Source organism: Giraffa tippelskirchi, chromosome 4 (genome assembly GCF_054371585.1).
Source record: "Giraffa tippelskirchi isolate mGirTip1 chromosome 4, T2T-mGirTip1v1.2.pri, whole genome shotgun sequence".
Taxonomy (NCBI): Eukaryota; Metazoa; Chordata; class Mammalia; order Artiodactyla; family Giraffidae; genus Giraffa; species Giraffa tippelskirchi.
Window position 1 is genome coordinate 168,741,589 of NC_137278.1, and position 19,827 is coordinate 168,761,415.

The 19,827-nt window shown below is 42.9% G+C and overlaps 1 protein-coding gene across 1 annotated transcript in view; it reads right to left on the bottom strand.

The window, feature by feature from the left end:
* The window catches only part of SYN3 (synapsin III), a 436,230-nt gene extending 417,236 nt beyond the window's left edge, over window positions 1-18,994 (bottom strand). Inside the window, exons 1-2 of the mRNA XM_081591365.1 lie at window positions 18,854-18,994; window positions 7,352-7,812 (exon numbers count right to left, since the gene is read on the bottom strand). Coding sequence (XP_081447491.1) covers window positions 7,352-7,662 — 311 coding nt within the window. The 5' untranslated portion in view covers window positions 7,663-7,812; window positions 18,854-18,994. The remainder of the gene's footprint in view (window positions 1-7,351; window positions 7,813-18,853) is intronic.
* Window positions 18,995-19,827: the final 833 nt, after the last annotated feature.

A 19,827-nucleotide genomic window follows, 5' to 3' on the forward strand; every position in this document is an offset into this window, starting at 1 on the left:
GATCTCTCGTTGCGGCATATGGGATCTTTAGCTGTGGCATGTGGGATCTAGTTCCCTGACCAGGGATTGAACCCGGGCCCCCTGCATTGGGAGTGTAGAGTCTTAGCCACTGGCCCACAGGGAAGTCCCTGCAATCAACTGTTAATACCATCACCATCTCAGTGCCTGTTATGACAGCTGAGCCCAGTACCAGCCCCACTCGTGCCATCATCTCCACCTCTTTACTGACCCTTTGTGAGGTGCCACGATTCTGCCTTACAACTGAGGAATGTGAGGTCAGGCTCCCCCAAGGTCACATGAGTGAGAGAGAGGACGGGGGTCCAGGCAGTCTGCCTCGAGACTGTCCACTTGATTTTGTTCCCGCCCTGCTGGTGACTGAGACTGTTCAGTCCTCATCACACACAGGGAAAGCAGCTTCCTGAGAATGAGGTCAATGGAAGGGGTGGGAGGGCTGGTTTGGCTCCCCAACCAGAAGGCAAGGACGCACAAAGGCCAGCTTCTCACTGGGCCCATGTTAGCAGGGCTGGGCACTGTCTCTTGTTGCCACCCTCCGTAAGCAGGATAAAAAGATAAACTAGCAGACATCTACTTGAATACGAATTCCAGATAAACAACAAATAATTTTGTGGTAGAAATCTATACCAAATATTGCATGGGATACGCTTATACTGATTCATTGTTTGTCTAATTATTCATTGGACATCCTTTATTTTTACTGGCTAAAGCAACAAGCAACTCTACCCAAAATCCTCTGCTGGTGATGTCAGCTCTGAATTTAACACCCCCTTCCTACCCACTGCAACCCTGGTACAGCGGGAAGCAGAAAGTCCTGGTCACCCTGGGGTCAGTTAAGCCACAGCAAGGCTTCAAGGGGCTGCCAAGACACCCTGAGCTCACGAGTGTCTGGATGGCTACAGGAACCCCCACTTCCCCTGGCACCTCAACATTCTAGCTGCCCAAAGGCACTGGTGGAGGGGGTGCTTGAGGTGGGCACTTTCCTCTGAGGAGGAGGTCACTGTGCTTGGCCACCATGCTGTAACAGGGATTCCTGCCCTCTGACAAGAGCTTGTGTGGGTGTGTGCGCTCACATGAGGCTCCAGAGCCCTCTGGCACAGCACATGAGGCCTGTGCTCAGGTGGGAGAGGGAAGGATGATAGAACAGGGATGCCAGACTTGTCAGCTGGACGGCCTGAGCTGACTGCACACACCACTGTGTCTGCTCTCATCCTGGGCTTGGAGCCTTAGTTCCCTTCTTTACACAATGAGAACAGTAATAGTACTCCATACAGTTGCTGAGAGGATTAAATCAGAGAATCTATGAAAACCATTTAGCACAATGTCTGGTCATGCAAAGTGCACAGGTGCTGGCCATATGACAACGATGAGGACCTGACTGCATTCCCAAAGAGCTCATGGTTTCTTCATCTGTGTGTTTACTCATATTCAACCAAGACTTCTTAGCACCTACATCATGCTGAACACTGAAGCCCTGGGAAACAGTCAGCAGGTAGGTCACCACCAGATAATGCCTTCAAAGAAGTTAGTCCTGTTAAAGTCCCAGCCTACCACTCTCCTGTTTTGGTTTCTCAAGCAGTGCATGGTATGTCTGTGCCTTGCTTTCTTGTTTGTAAAATGTTCCCTAGGAAAATCAGAAAGTGTGACTGGCAGTGGTATACTGGCTGGCTCTCTAGGGAGACCTAAGAATCCTGGTTTGCAGCATTTGTCCATTTCTGTGGTGTAAATGCTCTCATGGTGGCCAGTATGACTTCTGGTTAGATTGAGCAGTGTCAGAGGGGAAAGGGGGATTAAAGAATGCCACCACCAAGGTCACTCTCAGTATCACTGTCACACCTTCACCCTTGCCAGTACCAGTAATGTCACCTCCAAATCACTCATTCAATCAACAGATGTTTCCTAGCTCCCATTATCTACCTGCCCTGTTCTAGACTCTGGGACACAAAGACAGCAAGTAGGCATGGGTGGGTGGTGGTGGTGGGGACACAAATTATCACACAGCATAGCAACTCTCAGTGACTCTAGACATGCACAACGTGCTTTAATGAGTGTCATTAACCATCATATAGTAGGATGGGGCAGCCTCACAAACTCCAGGCTGAAAGGATAGTAGCTAAGGGGTGTTTAAAACTAAGAATCCCCTTTTCATTTCCTCCTCAGCAAGTAAAAGAAAAAGGAAATCTAGGGAAGGGTGGAGAATAAGAGGGAGGGTAACAATAGATCAACCCTGGACATTCACTGGAAGGACTGATGCTGAAGCTGAAGCTCCAGTACTTGGCCACCTGATGCAAAGAACTGACTCACTGGAAAAGACCCTGATGATGGAAAAGATAGAAGGCAAAAGAAGAAGGGGGTAGCAAAGGATGAGATGCTTAGATGGCATCACTGACTCAATGGACATGAATTTGAGCAAACTTCAGGAGATGATAGAGGACAGGGAAGCCTGGTGTGCTGCAGTCCATGGAGTCACAAAGAGTCAGACACCACTGAGAGACTGAACAACAACAATAGATCATTGTTGAAAGAGAAGAGCAGACATTCTGGGAACAAGGACCATGTGAGGCAAGAGGAGGGAGGGTTTCAGAGACCCCTGGAGAGAGGGGTTGGGGGCCAAGCCTTAGCTGCTTTATGCCACCTTCACCCCAACATCCCCCTCCCCAAGCCCATCCAGGCTCCAGAGACCTTGAAGGTAAAACTGAGATCAAGGAAGTACACCCAACCTTGTTATGAAGAATCCTTTTTTGGGTCATGATCAATGTTCTCATTTTGAAAAAAATCAAACCTAGGGTTCTAGTACATTCTGTGGCAATAATTTACACTGCAAATTACTGCTTTACATTGTAAGGCAGCTATATGAGATTGTTAAAACAAATAAGTAGATGAATTTTTAAAATTATTGCCACAGAATGTACCAGAACCCTAGGTTTGATTTCTTCAAAATGATCATGACCCTTAAAAAGATTCTTCATAGCAAGTTTGCATGTACTTCCTTGATCTCAGTTTTACCTTCAAGGTCTCTGGAGCCTGGATGGGCTTGGGGAGGAGGACGTTGGGGTGAAGGGGGCATACATACTGAAAAATAAACAGCCAAGACTTTATACACAGGTGAGTAAAACTGGTAACCCCTCAACTGTATGCACTATATCGCTGACTCTTGAAGTAAGGTGAATTTCAGGCCCCATGATGCCCAATACAGGTTGTTCTGGTTGGACTGGGTTGGGACAATGACATATGCTAATTGAAAATATATGACACAGTGAGGTCCAGGGATACTAAAAGAGTAAGACACAGGCCTTTTTCTTGCAGAAGAGACAGCCACCTAAAGCCAATTACAACACAGTGTGATGTGTGCTGCGGTGGCATGGCGAAGTGTATTTTAAGTTATCAAAGGAGGAAGTTATTAGCACTGTTGGCAGGGTAGGTGGGTCAGAGAAGAAGTGACACTTGAGCAGGCTTTTAAGGATGAGTGAAGACTGGCCCAGTGAACAACATAGGGAAAGGCAGTCCAGGTAGCAGGGAACAGAATGGGCTAAGGCAGCGGTGTGTTTGAAAACTACAAACCTTTGCTATTCCTGTGGAATAAGCAGCAAAGCAGGAAGCTGAGCTGGAGGCAGAACTAGAGGGAGGGCAGACCTGCTTACAACTCTGACTTTGGACTTGAGGGCAATGATGTGCTACCTAATGGTTATAAAAGGTGATACTTGGTGGGGCATGGGAGTAAACTTACCAGATTTGATTTTGGAAAGAGGGTACTTTGCTGGTAACATGAAAGGTATACAGGAGGCAAGGTCAAGACAGAGGACTGACACCAGTGAAAGTGCTGGAAAATAGGCAAGAGAATGAGTGGAGAGGGCTGAAGAAAAATGAGCTTGAAATCCATTTGTTGTATTTCTCCTTTCCCTTGTGGTTCTCAAACCTGATTGATCTCCCATCATCCCAGAGGACAGTACCAGCTTTAGTTCTGGTACTGACTCCTGACCCAGATCTTATTGGGGGGTGAGTCTGGTCCAAAGCTCCCCAACCTCCCTGAAGTAGCCTGGCTGACCTCTGGGGTAACCCCAAAAGGTCGTGGGATATCAAAAAGCTCGGCCATTAGTCCCTCTTTCCAGTAAAGGCAGCTTTGGGATCCTCTGTGTCTCCTCAGAAGATGGACAGTCCTCCTCTCCCTCGTTTCTCCCTGGCCACTGGCCAGGTATCATTCATCCTTGGGGGGCCCAGGCTGGTTCCGAGAGTCTGCAAGCTGGCCTCTGTCAGGAAGCAAGAGGGGGAGGTTCCTGTAACTCTCTCACCCTCTAGGAAACTTGATTCTGCAGCAGGGTCCTGGACTAGGAAAGGGGTAACAGAGAGAAGGAACTGAGGCTGACAAGGGAGAAAAGGGAGCCACATTGTTCCTGGTGGGTTCACGCTCAGTCCAGACGAGGATCATCTCCCCTTCTCATTACCATCTCAAAGGAGAAAGAAAGGGGCTGTGTGAGCTGGCTTCTCCCTCTTCAACAGCTTCTTCCTTTCAGGAGACAGTCTGCACAATGAAGGAGGCGCTGGGCAAGGGGCTGACCCCAGAGGCAGCCAGACTCTGCCAAAACTACCCAAGGACAGTGGGGCTAGCCCGCCACCTGCTGGCCGCTCCTGGTATAAGAGGACGACAGGTATCCTTCTGGAACTTGGCAGGGAAGAAATCGGGGTTCTAAGGCAGCCAGCAAAGGTTCTCAAGTTCTTAAAGAATCTAGGATGAATTCTGTATGAGAAGCTGTTATGTGTGGGTTGGAAGTCTCTGTCACAAACATCCAATGAATGCACAGCCAACTTTCAGGCGATACTTATTATAATGAGTCTCAGTTTCTCACTTTTCCACTTTTAACTCTCTGAGAGGCAAGAGAAGTGGACGGCTGTTCTCAACCCCTAATTAACCTGTGGGCACATGAAGCATGATTGAAACAGACTGGGAGAAATTCCTCTAGCCAAAAACTGTGTCCCCCACCAGAGTGCACAGACTAAAATTCACACACTGGTCACTCCTGTGGATTAGCGAGATTGAAGACCAAAGTCAAAATTCAAATGTCACTTGGCTAAGGTAATTTATGGCATTTCAGTCTCATTAGCTGTGTGCCTACACTAAACTACACACCATATGGGCACTGGGTTGGGGGGCAGACAGAGACTAATTAGTAAGACTCAACTTTATCACCTGAGAGCTAGTAGGGAAGATTGACCATTAGAAAACCATAGCACAATGGAGGTAAATCCTAATCTATTCTGCCTAATATTGGGCATAAAGAAATTAAATAAGTATGCCCACAGGGTTTGCAGTCAAGATGATTAATATTGCACAAAAGGTCACAATAGTCTGCAATAATAATATGCACTTAAATAGCACTTACTGTCTACTAGACACATCCTAAACACTTTTATAGTAATTCAGATTTCAACCGTACTTACATCTATTAACTCTACAGGTAGGTACTATTTTACCATTTAGGTGCAATAACTTTCAAAGGTCATATAGCTATTATGGGGTAGAGATCTGAATCCAGTTAGCTCTAAAGTCTGAATCCTTAACCACTTCACCTTGCTGCCATTTATTAGCTCAGGATCCATACAAAAAGTAACATTTTTGACAAATACCCCTTCCCAAGACCATATTATGGCAAACCCTGACTGAACCAGAGATGGTGCAGTCAACACAGAACACTCAAAATCAAGGTCAAGTTGGGTTAAAGAGAAACAGAGGACTGAAAAAGCCATGTAGGCATTCTGATTACCAGGCAGATAGGCAGCATGACTGCACAGGCAAGGGTGCGTGAAATCAACACCTCTACAGAAATCAACCCCTTGGCTCAGAACCTAACTATGATGCTCTGCATAACCTCACAGGCAGAGATGAACAAGGCTTCATGTAAGACCCTTCAAGCATCACTGAAAACAACTCACAATGGATCAGAACAGAGGCCAGGCACCGGATCACCCTGGTTAAGATGAAGTGATTCCATAGTAGGAAAATAAAGGCTAAAGTCTGAACCTACTGAACATGCTTTAATGTTGACTGCATTGACTATGTTATAAACTACAATTACTTCCCACTCCAAAGTACAGGCTCAACCATTCCCAACCTGAGTTCACTTTTCAAGGAATGAATGTGAGCACACACACGCATGTTAGAATGAGAGCACTGGCACGCTCAGTGAGCTGAATATATTAATTGGTTCATGTGATACATGCTTACTGGATGCTGACTCTGTGCCTCCTCTGTGGTAGCTTTTGGAGACACACACAGGAAACCTTGTCCTCCAGCCCCCATGGCCATCCATATGTCCATTGCTAGAACTGCCCTAAATGGGGTGTCTCCATGTCTCCGTACTTAGGTTTACTTCCTGGAGTGCAAATTTTATGTCTCCAATTAGACTGATAATACGTATCTTCTCTACCAAAAATTTCAAATAGAGACCTCTTTTCCACCTGCATGCAGCTTCCTGTGTGCAGGGCCTGTTCATTACTTTTCTGAGTACCTAAGGCTGTTATTTGCACTCAATCAGTGCTCAGTAACTACCTGTGGAACTACTGCCACAATGACCTTGACACATGTGTCCAGTCTCTGTCCCCACAACCAGGATGCTTACCATCTATCAGGATGGGGCATACCTGGGAAGAGACTGGAAGGGATATCATTTCTGCCCATCTTTGCTGTCCTGTTAAGACAGGTTCTGGAGCCAGACTGCCAGTCAATGGAAGAGTAGGAATGGAAACTCAGGCACTCTGGTCCCTTCAGATTAAGGACTGTGTACTTTTGTTGGTTTCTTTTATCCTCATAGCAACCTCACTCAATGAGGGAGCATGGCTGAAGCTCAAAGAGGTTAAGCAACTTACCACAGTTATTTCAGATTTTTTAAAGCTTTCTATTATTAGGAAAGTAATATAGTACATATACCATATATTATATAATACTTCCTGTGGGCCCTGGGCAGTACCCCATATCAAATGTATTAAGAAGTTTGCAGCAAATCATATGAACAAGCACAGTGAGTGGTACAATGAAGACTATTACAGTCTAACTTTCCTTCAGATCAGGCTTTGCTAGCAAATGGGCTATAAAATATTTTCTAGTGAGCTTTTTGGGTTTTGGATTTGCAGGTGAGAGACTGCAGACCTTAAATATAAAGCCCTTTGGACAGAGTGTGGCACAAAGTAGCTGCTGTGGTGCCTGGCATTAACATCCTTCCCTCCTGCCAGTCTCTGATACCACAGTCTTTCACAGCTCTTCCCTTCTCTCTTCTCCAAGAGTGAGATAAGCCCTGTCTCCTCTCCTGCCCCTAGGTAAGGGCACCTGCAGATTGCTGCTTACCAGTCTGTGTGGGCATCATCGATCACCAGCAGGATCCTGGGCCTCTGAACAACAGGTGTGGAGGGACCCGGAGGCTCCATCAGCCCCGAGGGGGCCTGTGAGGTCTGCTTCATGGCACTGGAGAAGGAGCTAAAAAGGCTGGATCCTGGAGAGGAGAAGGAGGCTGCCAGGGGCTGAGGGTGCCTCCTCTCCATGGCGGGGGATGCAGGGGAGCTGGTGGAGCTGTCTGGGCGCTGCAGGTCCGACATGTAGCCGTTAGGCAGGTTGGCCACAAAGCTGCTGTCAGAGAGGCGCCGCCGGAGGAAATTCATGGCTGTGATGGATGAGATGGCTTGTTCCTACTCAGGCTGTCTAGGTGAGGCCCAGAACACAGGCTGCCAGGGAGAGGGAGTGGTAGGGTCTTGGGCCAGAAGAGCCAAGGGAGTCCCACACAAGTCAGCTACAGCTGTCTTTTTTTTCACCTGTGGAAACAGGCCAAGAAACACATTAGTGGAAATGACCTCAGCCCCTAAAGAGCAAACAGATAAAGCCCCTTCTTGCCCTGCTCCTGGGGGCAGTGCAAAGTAGGACATCTTTTTGGCAAGGAATTTGGCAACATCTAATTAGAGCACATCCTTTTAACCTACAATTTCCATTTTCTGGAATTCTACCCCAAGAAAGCAATCCGAGTTACAGAAAAAGCCTCTTGGACAAATGTATTTATCACAGCATTATTTACACTAGCAGAATACTGGAAAGTCTTTCAATGTTCGACCACAGGATAATGAATGTGTAAACTACAGCACATTCAGCGGAACCTTTTGTGGCTATTAAAAAGAGGTACTTAAAAAGGGATTTTAGTCATGCAGAAAAAATTTCATGCTGTAATTTAAAAGATCATGATATAAGATTATAGGTACAGAATGACTACAACCACATAAAAGTTGAAATAACAAAACTTTGGAAAGAAAAAGACATCAGGATGTTAACAGTGACTATATTTGCGTAACCAGACTACATGGCTTTTTGTTTTTTTCAGTTACCTATATTTTCCAGATTTTCTAGAATATATACAGCTGCCAACTGAATTGCGTCCTTCAAATTCGTATGTTGAAGCCCTCACCAGTAACATGCTGGTATCTGGAGATGGGTTCTTTTGGAGGTAATGGGGTTAGATGAGGCCATAAGGGTGGTGCTCTCGTGAGAGCATTAATGTCCTCATAAAAAGAGGCAAGAGGGAGTTTGCTATTCCTCGGCCATGTGAGGACACACGGGGAGGCAGCCATCTGCAAGCCAGGGAGACAGCTCTCACCAGAAACCATCCATTCTGGCACCCTGACCTCAGACTGCCAGCCTCTGGAACTGTGAGAAAACAAATTTCTGTTGTTTAAGCCAGTCTGTGAAATTTTGTCAGAACAGCCCAGCAGGTTAATAAACAAATGAAGTCCTTTTCCAAACAGAGCAAAATAAGTTTTAAAAAACCAAATTATTCATTTAAGATCAAAATTTCTCACTGAGAAAAATGATGGTTTCAATTATGCAATTCGACCCCACCTATATTTTTTTTTGTTAGGATTATTTTATGTTTTTGCTGAGGTAAAATTTACTTAGAGATGCACAGCCCCTAAGTGTACAGTTCTTGGAGTTTTGATATATGTATATGCTGGCATAAGCTTTATTATACTCCAGTCACCTCAGGAAGTTCTCCTGTGTCCCTTTCTAGCAATCCACATGTCCTCATGGGCATAGGCTCTGATGATGTCTGTCATATGTTAATTTTACCTATTCCTGAACTTTATACAAATGTGATTGTGTATTATTCCTTTATGAGCGGCTTCTTTCCCTCAACATAATGGTTTCAAGACTCAGCTATGTTGTATGTAACAAGTCACTCTTTTCTGTCACTGAGTAGTGTTCTGCTAGATGAATAACTACAAATACTACATTCTCCTTTTGAGGGATGTTTGACATGTTTTCAGTTTGGGGTGGGTATTCTGAATAGAATTGCTCTAAGGATGTTTTATTTAAGTAATTTTGTGGAGAGAGAAACAAAGAAAGGGGAAAGGGTGGAGTGAAGAGACAGAGAGAGAGACTGGTTGAGAGACTGACTTTTTCTTTGGGAAAATATCTAGAAGTTAATTTGTTAGGTCATGGGGAGGCATATGTTTCACTTTTTAAGAAACTGTCCAAAACCTTCCCATAGTGGTTGTGCAAAATAGCACCTATCATTTGAGAGTTCTAGTTGTTCCATATCCTTACCAACCTTTGATTACTGTCCATCTTTTTAATTTTAGCCATTTTCATGTAAAATAGGATTTCACTGTGTCTTTAATTTATGTTCTCTGACATCTAATGAGGATAGCCAACTAGCATGTGTTTACCGGCCATCGATAGATCTTCTTTGGTGAAGTCTCTGTCCTATTTTGAAAAATGGGTCGTTTACATTTTTAACTTTAAATAGTTATTCTTACTTCTTTATACACTCTGGATATAAGCATTTTGTCAGGTACATATATTGTGAACATTTTCTCTCCGTTTTTGCCTTGCTGTTTCATTTCCTTCACAAGTATAAGTCTGGCAGAATAAAGTAACTCTCACAAAAAAGCAAATTTTTACTTGAAATAAAAACATTCCGATGAAAAAAAAAATTATACCGTAGGATGAGACCACACTTCCATATTTTGGTTATTAGGAATATTTTATATATACATACAAAAATATGTATAGAAATATATGTATGCATATGTATACACATTTATATGTACATATATGACACCTATTACCTCTATCTGCAGATATTTTTATAAACAGAAATTAAAAATTTTTAAGAAATCCAATTTACCAAATTTTTCTTTCATTTATTCTTTTCTGTGTCTGCTTTTAAAAATCACAGCTAATCTCAAGAACACAATGATATTGTCTTAACAATTTCTTACGGAAGTTCTGTAGTTTTAGCTTTTCTGTTTAGGTCCACAGTCCATCAAAACTTGATTTAGTATGAAGGCAGGTTCACTTCTCCAGTTTCCAGCATCATTTATGAAAATACTTTCCCCAAATGAATTACTTCGGTGGCACTGTTGGCACCAGTGGACTGCATATTATAGTATCTGTTTCTGGACTCTTTATTATGTTCCATTGATCTGTTATCCTTACACTGTCTTGATAACTGTGGCTTTATAGGGAGTCTTTAAATCAGATAAAGTGAGTCCTTCAACCTAGATTTTCTTTCACAAGATTGTTTTGAGTAGTCTAGGTCTTACTTTTATGTACATTTTAAAGTCAAGTTGTAGGAAAAGTCTATTAGGACACTGTTTGGGATTATGTAGAATCTACTTCAGTTTGGGTAGAACTGATCTCTCAACACTAACGAATCTTTCACCTCATGAACACGTTAAAACTCTCTACTTAGTAAATCTTCTTTAGTTTCTCTCAGAAACATTTTGTGATTTTCATATTGACAACTGTAAGAGGCATTGCACTGATTTTGTTAAACTGATTACTAACAATTTCTTTGGGGCTTTTTTGGGGATGATATCTTACAAATACACGCTTTCTAAGTTTTATTTTCCATTTGTTTGCTGCTAACATCATATATTTGCCAATTACTGTCAACATAATGACCTGATAAATTCAATTATCTGTTTACAGATTCTTGTGTGCTTGTGTGCTGAGTCACTTCAGTCATGTTTGACTCTTTGGCACCCCATGGACTGTAGTCAACTAGGCTCCTCTGTCCATGGAATTTTCCAGGCAAGAATACTAGAGTGGGTTGCTATGCCCTCCTCCAGGGGATCTTTCCAACCCAGGGATTGAACCTGTGTCTCTTACGTATCCTGCATTGGAGGGGAGTTCTTTACCACTAGTGCCACCTGGGAATCTTTACAGATTCTTAAAGATTTCTGTTTAAACAATCATGCCATCTACAAATACAGACATGTTTATTCCTCCCTTTCCAATCTTTTAATTCTTTCATTTCTCTTAGTACAGTTGCTAGTCCCACCATTATTGAATGAAAGCAGACACCTTACGTTTTCCCTAATCTTAGGGGGAAAATTTTCAATATCTCATATGTTAACACTATGTTATTAGCTATAGGTTTTTCACAAATGCACTTTATCAGATTGGGACAGTTGCCTTGTAGTCTTAGTTGGCTTAGAGTTTTTAATCACAAATGGATGTTGAATTTGCGAAGTAATTTTCTAAATCAATTAAGATGATTGACTGTGGCTCAGATCATGAGCTCCTTATGGCAAATTCAGGTTTAAATTGAAGAAAGTAGGGAAAACCACTAGGCCATTCAGGTATGACCTAAAATCAAATCCCTTATGATTGTACAGTGGAAGTGACAAATAGATTCAAGGATCAGATCTGGTAGATAGGGTGCCTGAAGAACTATGGATGGAGGTTCGTAACACTGCACAGGAGGCCGTGACCAAAACCATCCCAAAGAAAAAGAAATGCAAGAAGGCAAAGTGGTTGTCTGAGGAGTCCTTACAAATAGCTGAGGAAAGAAGAGAAGCCAAAGGCAAGGGAGAAAAGGAAAGATATACCCAACTAAATGCAGAGTTTCAGAGAATATCAAGAAGAGATAAGAAGGCATTCTTAAATGAACTACACAAAGAGTAGAGGAAAACAATATAATGGGAAAGCCTAGAGATCTCTTCAAGAAAATTGGAGATACCAAGTGAACATTTTATGCAAGGATGGGCATGACAAACGACAGAAGCAGTAAAGACCTAACAGAAGCAGAAAAGATTAAGAAGAGTGGGCAAAAATACACAGAAGAACTATACAAAAAAAGTCTTAATGACCTGGATAACCATGATGGTGTGGTCATACCTAGAGCTAGATATCCTGGAGTGTGAAGTCAAGTGGGCCTTAGGAATCATCACTACAAACAAAACTAGAGGAAGTGATGGAATTCCAAATCCTAAGAAATGATGATGTTAAAATACTGTACTCAATACACCAGCAAATTCGGAAAATGCAGCAGTGGCCACAGAACTGGAAAAGGCCAATCTTCATTTCAATCCCAAAGAATGGCAGTGCCAAAAAATGTTCAAACTACCGTGTAATTGTGCTCATTTCTCATGCTAGTAAAGTTATGCACAAAGTCCTTCAAGCTAGGCTTCAACAGTATATAAATTCAGAACCTCCAGACACACAAGCTGGATTTAGAAAAGGCAGAGGAACCAGAGATCAAATTGACAACATTTGTTGGATCACAGAGAAAGCAAGGAAATTCCAGAAAAAAACATCTACTTCTGCTTCACCGACTACGCTAAAGCCTTTGACTGTGTGGATCACAACAAACTGTGGAAAATTCTTAAACCAGGCCACTTTACCTGTCTTCTGAGAAACCTATATGCAGGTTAAGAAGCAATAGAACAGGACATGGAACAATGGATTGGTTCAAAATTGGGAAAGGAATAATACAAGGCTGTATATTGTCACTCTGTTTAACCTATATACAGAGTACATCATGTGAAATGCTGGCCTGAATGAATCATAAGCTGCAATCAAGACTGCTGGGGGAAATACCAACAACCTTGAATATGCAGATGATACCACTCTTATGGCAGAAAGTGAAAAGGAACTAAAGAGCCTCTGGATGAGGGTGAAAAAGGAGAGTAAAAAAGTTGGCTTAAAACTCAACATTCAAAAAATGAAGATCATGGCATCCAATTCCATCACTTCACAGCAAATAGAAGGGGGAAAAATGGAAACAGTGACAGATTTTATTTTCTTGGCTCCAAAATCACTGCTGATGGTGACTGCGGCCATAAAATTAAAAGACACTTGCTCCTTGGAAGGAAAGTTATGAAAAACCTTGACAGAATATTAAAAAGCAGAGACTTCACTTTGCCAACAAAGGTCTGGATAGTCAAAGCTGTGGTTTTTCCAGTAGTCAAGTGTGGATGTGAGAGTTGGACAATAAAGAAGGCTGAGTGCCGAAGAACTTTCAAACTGTGGTGCTGAAGAAGACTCTGAGAGTCCCTTGGACAGCAAGGAGATCAAACCAGTCAACCCTAAAGAAAAATCAATCCTGAATATTCACAGAAAGGACTGATGCTGAAGCTGAAGCTCCAATACTTTGGCCACCTGATGGGAAGAGCTGGGAAAGACTGAAGGCAAAAGGAGAAGAGAGCGGCAGAGAATAACATAAGTTAGATAGCATCACTGACTCAATGGACATGAATGTGAACAAACTCTGGGAAATAGTGAAGAACAGGGGAGCCTGGCGTGTTGCAGTCCATGGGGGTCACAAAAAGTCGGACATGACTTAGCAAATGAATAACAAAGTTTTTAAAAATCAAGTATTTGCTTAATGTGATGAGTTACATTAACTGATTTTCAAATGTTAACCCAATCTTGCATTCCTAGGATAACTCTCACTTAGTCATAGTGAATTACTCTTTTTATATAATGCTGGATTCAAGCCAAGAATATTTTGTTGAAGATTTTTTATGTCCATATTCATGGGAAATCTTGTTTGTGATTTTCTTTTTTGTCAATGTCTTTGCCAGGTTTTGTTACCAGCCTAATGCTGACCTTACAAAATATATTCTGAAGTATCCCTACCTTTTCAATTTTCTGAAAGTTTGTGTAATATTGGGGTTCTTTTTCCCCTTAATTATTGACAGAATTCAACAGTGAAGCCATTTGGGGCTGATTTTTTCTTTATTGGAAAGTTTTTAACAATTACCTCAAATGCTTTTATAAATTCATATTCTCTGTTTCTTATTATTTCAATATTGGTAATACATGATTTCAAACAATTTGTCCATTTCATTTTAATTGTATAATTTATTGGCATAAAGTGTTCATAGTATTTATTAACATTTCATTTTCTACAAGATCTGTAGTAATTTCCCCTGATATTCCTGATACTAGTCATTTGCTTTCTCTCTTTTTGATTAATCTGTTAAGAATTTATAAATTTCATTAATCTTTTAAGGAAACAACTTGCAGCTTTTTATATTTTCTCTATTATTTGTTTTCTATTTCACCTATATCTGCTTTTTATTACTTCCTCTTCTCTTACTTTGGGTTTAAGGTTTTAATTTCCTCTTTTTTCTACATTCTTAAGATGGAAATATACCATTAATTTTAAACCTTTCTTCTTTTTAATACAAGCAGTTAAAGCAGTGTATTTCACTCCATGCACCACTTTAGCTGAATACAGAAATCTGACATGTTATATTTACATTATCATTCAATTAAAATTATTCTTATTTCTTTCTAATTCTTTTTGACCTATGTGTTGTTTAAACAAATCTTTAATTTTCAAACTCCAGTGCTTTTTCAGATATTGTAATGTTATTGCTTTTAATATGATTCATTTATGATTAACAAACGTAGTCTATAGGGTTTTAATCCTTCAACATCTTTGACATCCACTCAGATTAATTTTATGGCTCACTATGGTCTATCTTGATGAATGCTTCATTTTCACTTGAAAAGAACATGCATTCTGCAGTCGCTGGGTACAACGTTCTATAAACATCAATCAGACTGTTATTAAGTCAAGTTCCCCAGGAAACTGACTCTGCCAGGATGATCTGGAAGCAGAAAGTTTACTGGAGAGTGTTTCCATGATTAACAACTGTGTGCAAACATAAAAAGTACAAATGGGCAGAAGGAGGGGTTGAACTGGAATACAGTTTTCACAGAGGCCTCAGCTGATCTTACTGGGAGCATGGATTGGGGGGCATCTCCTTAGATTTCCTCATTTTCTAGCCACTCTGATAGCCTGTATTCTCCATGTGTGCTTGCTAAGCTGCTTCAGGCCAGTCCAAATCTTTGAGACCCTGTGGACTATTGCCCGCCAGGCTCCTCTGTCCATGGGATTTCCCAGGCAAGAATGCTGGAGGGGTTACCAGGCCCTCCTCCAGGGGATCTTTCTGACCCAGGGATCAACCCATGTCTCCTGTATCTCCTGCACTGGCAGGCAGGTTCTTTACCACCAGCGCCACCTGGGAAGCCCCGGACTCTGCCTGCTTCCTGTCAAATCAATAAAACTGCAGCTTCCTGCTCCGGTTCTAGCTTCTCCCTGCCATATAGACTGGGGAGTGCTTTACAGAGAAGAGCCACATCAATGTGAATCTCACTTAGTGGGGGCAGGTGCCTTTTTTTCAAGGGTTAAATCTCCTCCAGATTTCACCTACTTTTTATTTCTCTCCAAAAATCTCAATTAGATTCTTTCAAATACTTTATCCAAAATTTATAACTATCATCTGTGACACAGTCCAACACAAGCTACTGAACAATTATTGGATCTGAACATCTTCCATCTTTCAAATACTGGATAAAAAAGTTTACAAACAGAGATGAAGGGACCTTAGAGATTATTTAACAATCTCTTCTTTAGGAACTCTGGTCAAACTTACACTGGTGGGAATTCACCACCTTCAGAAGCATTATGTTTTTTGACCAACTCCAATGCTCATCAAAGACTCCTTCTGTAATTTCTTCCACTGCAGGCCCTAGGGGAGCTTATAGTCTGGTAAAGGGAGGCAGATAATGGACAAATACTCATGGACTGGGGCAATACACAGAGTGCTGTTACAGAGATTAACAGAGAAGGCCTCTCTGAGAGGTGACCTTTGAGCTGAGACGTAAGGATGAGGGGAAAGGGAAGTACATATGCAAAGGCCCTGAGGTAGGAAAGAGTTAGGCACATCTGAAGAACAGAAGGCAGGCCAAGCTCAGTCAGGAAATAAGGAGGAGATTTTTATAAGAAAATGTTTAGAGAAGTAGAAAGGAGCCAGATCACGAAGGGCCATCTTGAAAATAATTCTGATTTTATTCCAAGGGTGAAAAGTAAACCATTGAATGAGTATAAGCAAGAGACAGACATAATCTAGTCTGCCTGGCCACTGTGTGGAAAATAGACTGCAGAGCACGTATATGGATGCAGCCAGCCAAGTTAGGAGGCTGTTAAAATCACTTAGGTCCTTAGGTATAAAAGAAGGGAGTTGGATTATGTGATTTGCAAGGTGTCTTCTTGTTTTGTGAGTCACTGATTTCCTGTGCCACTAGACACTGGATATCTCTTCAGTGACAAACTTAATTTGATGGTGGGGCCAGGAGGGAGTGATGGAGATTCTGGAAGGAAATTGGAACAGAAGGTCAGAAGACCCTGGGATAAAATCTTTCTGGGATAGAATTCTGGAGAGGCCAGCCGAGGGCTCAGCCCCACGCTATGCCACCACTGGCCACTAGAGGGCAAGAGTGACCACATGTGCTTAGTTGTTCAGCCCTGTCCGACTCTTTGTGACCCCATGGACTGTAGCCCCCTAGGCTTCTGTCCATGGGGATTCTTCAGGCAAGAATACTAGAGTGGGTTGCCATGCCCTCCTCCAGGCAATCTTCCCAACCTGGGGATCGAACCCAGGTCTCCCACATTGCAGGCGGATTCTGTCCTGTCTGAGACACCAGGGAAGCACACCAGACAAAAAAATAAAACATGTCATAAAGCAACATATTCAAAACTGGGAAAGGAGTACATCAGGGCTTTATATTGTCACACTGCTTATTTAACTTCTCTGCAGAATACATGATGTGAAAACACTGGACTGGATGAAACTCAAGCTGAAATCAAGACTGACAGGAGAAATATCAATAACCTCAGATATGCAGATGACACCATCCTTACAGCAGAAAGTGAAAAGGAACTAAAAAGCCTCTTGATGAAGGTGAAAGAGAGTGAAAAAGTTGGCTTAAAACTCAACATTCAAAAAATGAAGATCATGGCATCTGGTCCCATCACTTCTTGGCAAATAGACAGGGGAAAAAATGGAAATAGTGACAGACTTTATTTTGAGGGGCTCCAAAATCACTGTGGACAGTGACTGCAGCCATGAAATTAAAAGAGGCTTGTTCCTTAGAAGAAAAGCTATGACCAACCTAGACAGCATATTAAAAAGCAGAGACATCACTTTGCTGACAAAGGTCTGTAGAGTCAAAGCTATGGCTTTTCCAATAGTCATGTATGGATGTGAGAGTCAGACCATAAAGAAGGTTGAGCACCAAGGAACTGATGCTTTCCAACTGTGGTGCTGGAAAAGACTCTTGAGAGCCCCCTGGATTGCAAGGAGATCAAACCAGTCAATCCTAAAGTAAATCAACCCTGAATATTCACTGGAAGGACTGATGTTGAAGCTGAAACTCCAATACTGTGGCACCTGATGCAAAGAGCTGACTCATTAGGAAAGATCCTGATGCTGGGAAAGATTGAAGGCAGGAGGAGAAGGGGAGGACAGAGGACGAGATGGTTGGATGGCATTACCAATTCAATGGACATGAGTTTGAACAAGCTTTGGGAGTTGGTGATGGACAGGGAAGCCTGGCGTGCTGCGGCTTATGGGGTCACAAAGAGTTAGACATGACTGAGTGACTGAACAACAATATAAAGCAACTTTGCAGGCTTACTTCTTGGAGACTGTAGCGGGTGGGAAGACTTTTCTTGAAGGTTTTAAAAGGTTGGAGACTTCTCCCTTGTTAATGGAGCCACACGACAGAAGGTATAAATCATATGGATGCAGGTTTTGCATCAAAGAATAAACAACTCCATAGAGTGAGAACTGCCCCGTAGCAGCACCAGATACTGATCATGAAGATAAGCAACTGATCATGAACTGGACAGGAGAGTAGACATCTCTGCACAGGTGTTTCACTGACACAGACACCCAGACTCATTTCCTTGCTCATCCTCAGATTATGTTTTGTACCCGGCCTCCCCTTCCTCCCAGAAGTACCACTATCCATCCACTCACTTTGGCCAGAAACTTGAATCTCACCTTTTGCTCCTCCTTATGCCTCAGCAGTTTCAGCCACTCAGTCACCAGGTCCTGTCAATTCTGTCCCCCAAAACATCTTTAATATTGTCTCCTCCCCTCCATCATTCCTATCACTGTCTTGTTTCACAGACTACTAAGGTAAAAAATGGACCAATGACCTTAACAGAGACCTCACCAAAGATATACAGATGGCAAATCAGCTCACAAAAGGATGCCCCAAATCAACTATAGGCAGGGAAATGCAAATTAAAATAACAGTGAGATACCACTACACATCTATGAGAATGGCCCAAATCTGGAACACCAGCAACACCTGAGGCTGACGGGGATGTGGAGCAGCAAGAACCCTCACTTGTGGCCGGTGAGAAGGTGTGGTAACATCGACTTTGGAAGCAAGTCTGGTAATTTCTTATACAACTTAACAAACTCCTACCACACTATCCAGCAAACATCCTCCTTGGTATTTAGCCAAAAGAGCTAAAAAATGTATGTCCACACAAAAAAACAACCTCCACAAGGATGTTTACAGCAGGATACTTATTCATAATTGCAAAAACTTCAGAAGAAATCAAGATGTTCTTCAGAAGTGAAAGCAGAAATAGACTGTGGTACATCCAGGCAAGTGAACGTTATTTAGTACTAAGAAGAAACTCACCGGCAAAGTCCATTAACAATTTCTGAGAAATCAAAACAGAATCTGCCTAATAAAGGAAAGTCTAACCTTTTTTCTCCTTTGTGTTCAGTCTAGTTTCACTTGCTCACAGGAAACTGCCTGCAGAAGCCCCCTAACCGGCACTTCAGACCAGGGTTCCCAGTGCAAAGTGGCTGCACCCTATACTTCAGAGCTTGGCGGGCCGTGTGCAGAGATAATGCACACGGCACCTCATTTCAAGATGGCAGCAAAGGGCCGTGTGCAGAAGCACTGCACTCGGCACCTCACTTCAAGGTGGCGGCACTCGGCGCCTCACTGCAGGATGGCGGCAGAGGGCCGTGTGCAGAAGCACTGCACTCGGCACCTCACTTCAAGATGGCGGCACTCGGCGCCTCACTGCAGGATGGCGGCAGAGGGCCGTGTGCAGAAGCACTGCACTCGGCACCTCACTTCTAGAGGGTGACCCTGGGCCAGGTGCAGAAGCGCTGAGCTCCACATTTTGATCTGAATCATGGGGAGTAGCACAGAGGCATCCGCTGGGCAAGAACTCTGCCTCCCTCTGTGTGGACAAAAACACTACAAAGCTGCCCTGCCCATGGCGTGTTTGAGAGGCGTGTATTCTAGTGCACAAGCTTGCACCTCTCCACCCTTCGATTTAAGGATTAACCTTTCCTTGCCTCTAAACCAAACTCGATCTCATTCTGGCTGCTCGAACAATACTGAGCAGGACCCTTGCTGCGGACCAGCTCCAGAAAGTTAGAACAAAATGAGCTATAAAAGCCATGAAAAGACATGGAGGAACCTTAAATGCATGTGATTAACCAAAAGAAGGGGCTTTCCCAGGTGGCGCAGTGGTAAAGAATCTGCCTGCCAATGCTGGAGACACAAGAGATGCAGGTTGGATGCCTGGGTCGGGAAGATCCCCTGCAGCAGGTAATGGCAACCCACTCCAGTATTCTTGTCTGGAAAATTACATGGGCAGAGGAGCCTGGCGGGCTACAGTCCATGGGGTTACAAAGAGTCAGACACTACTGAGCACCACG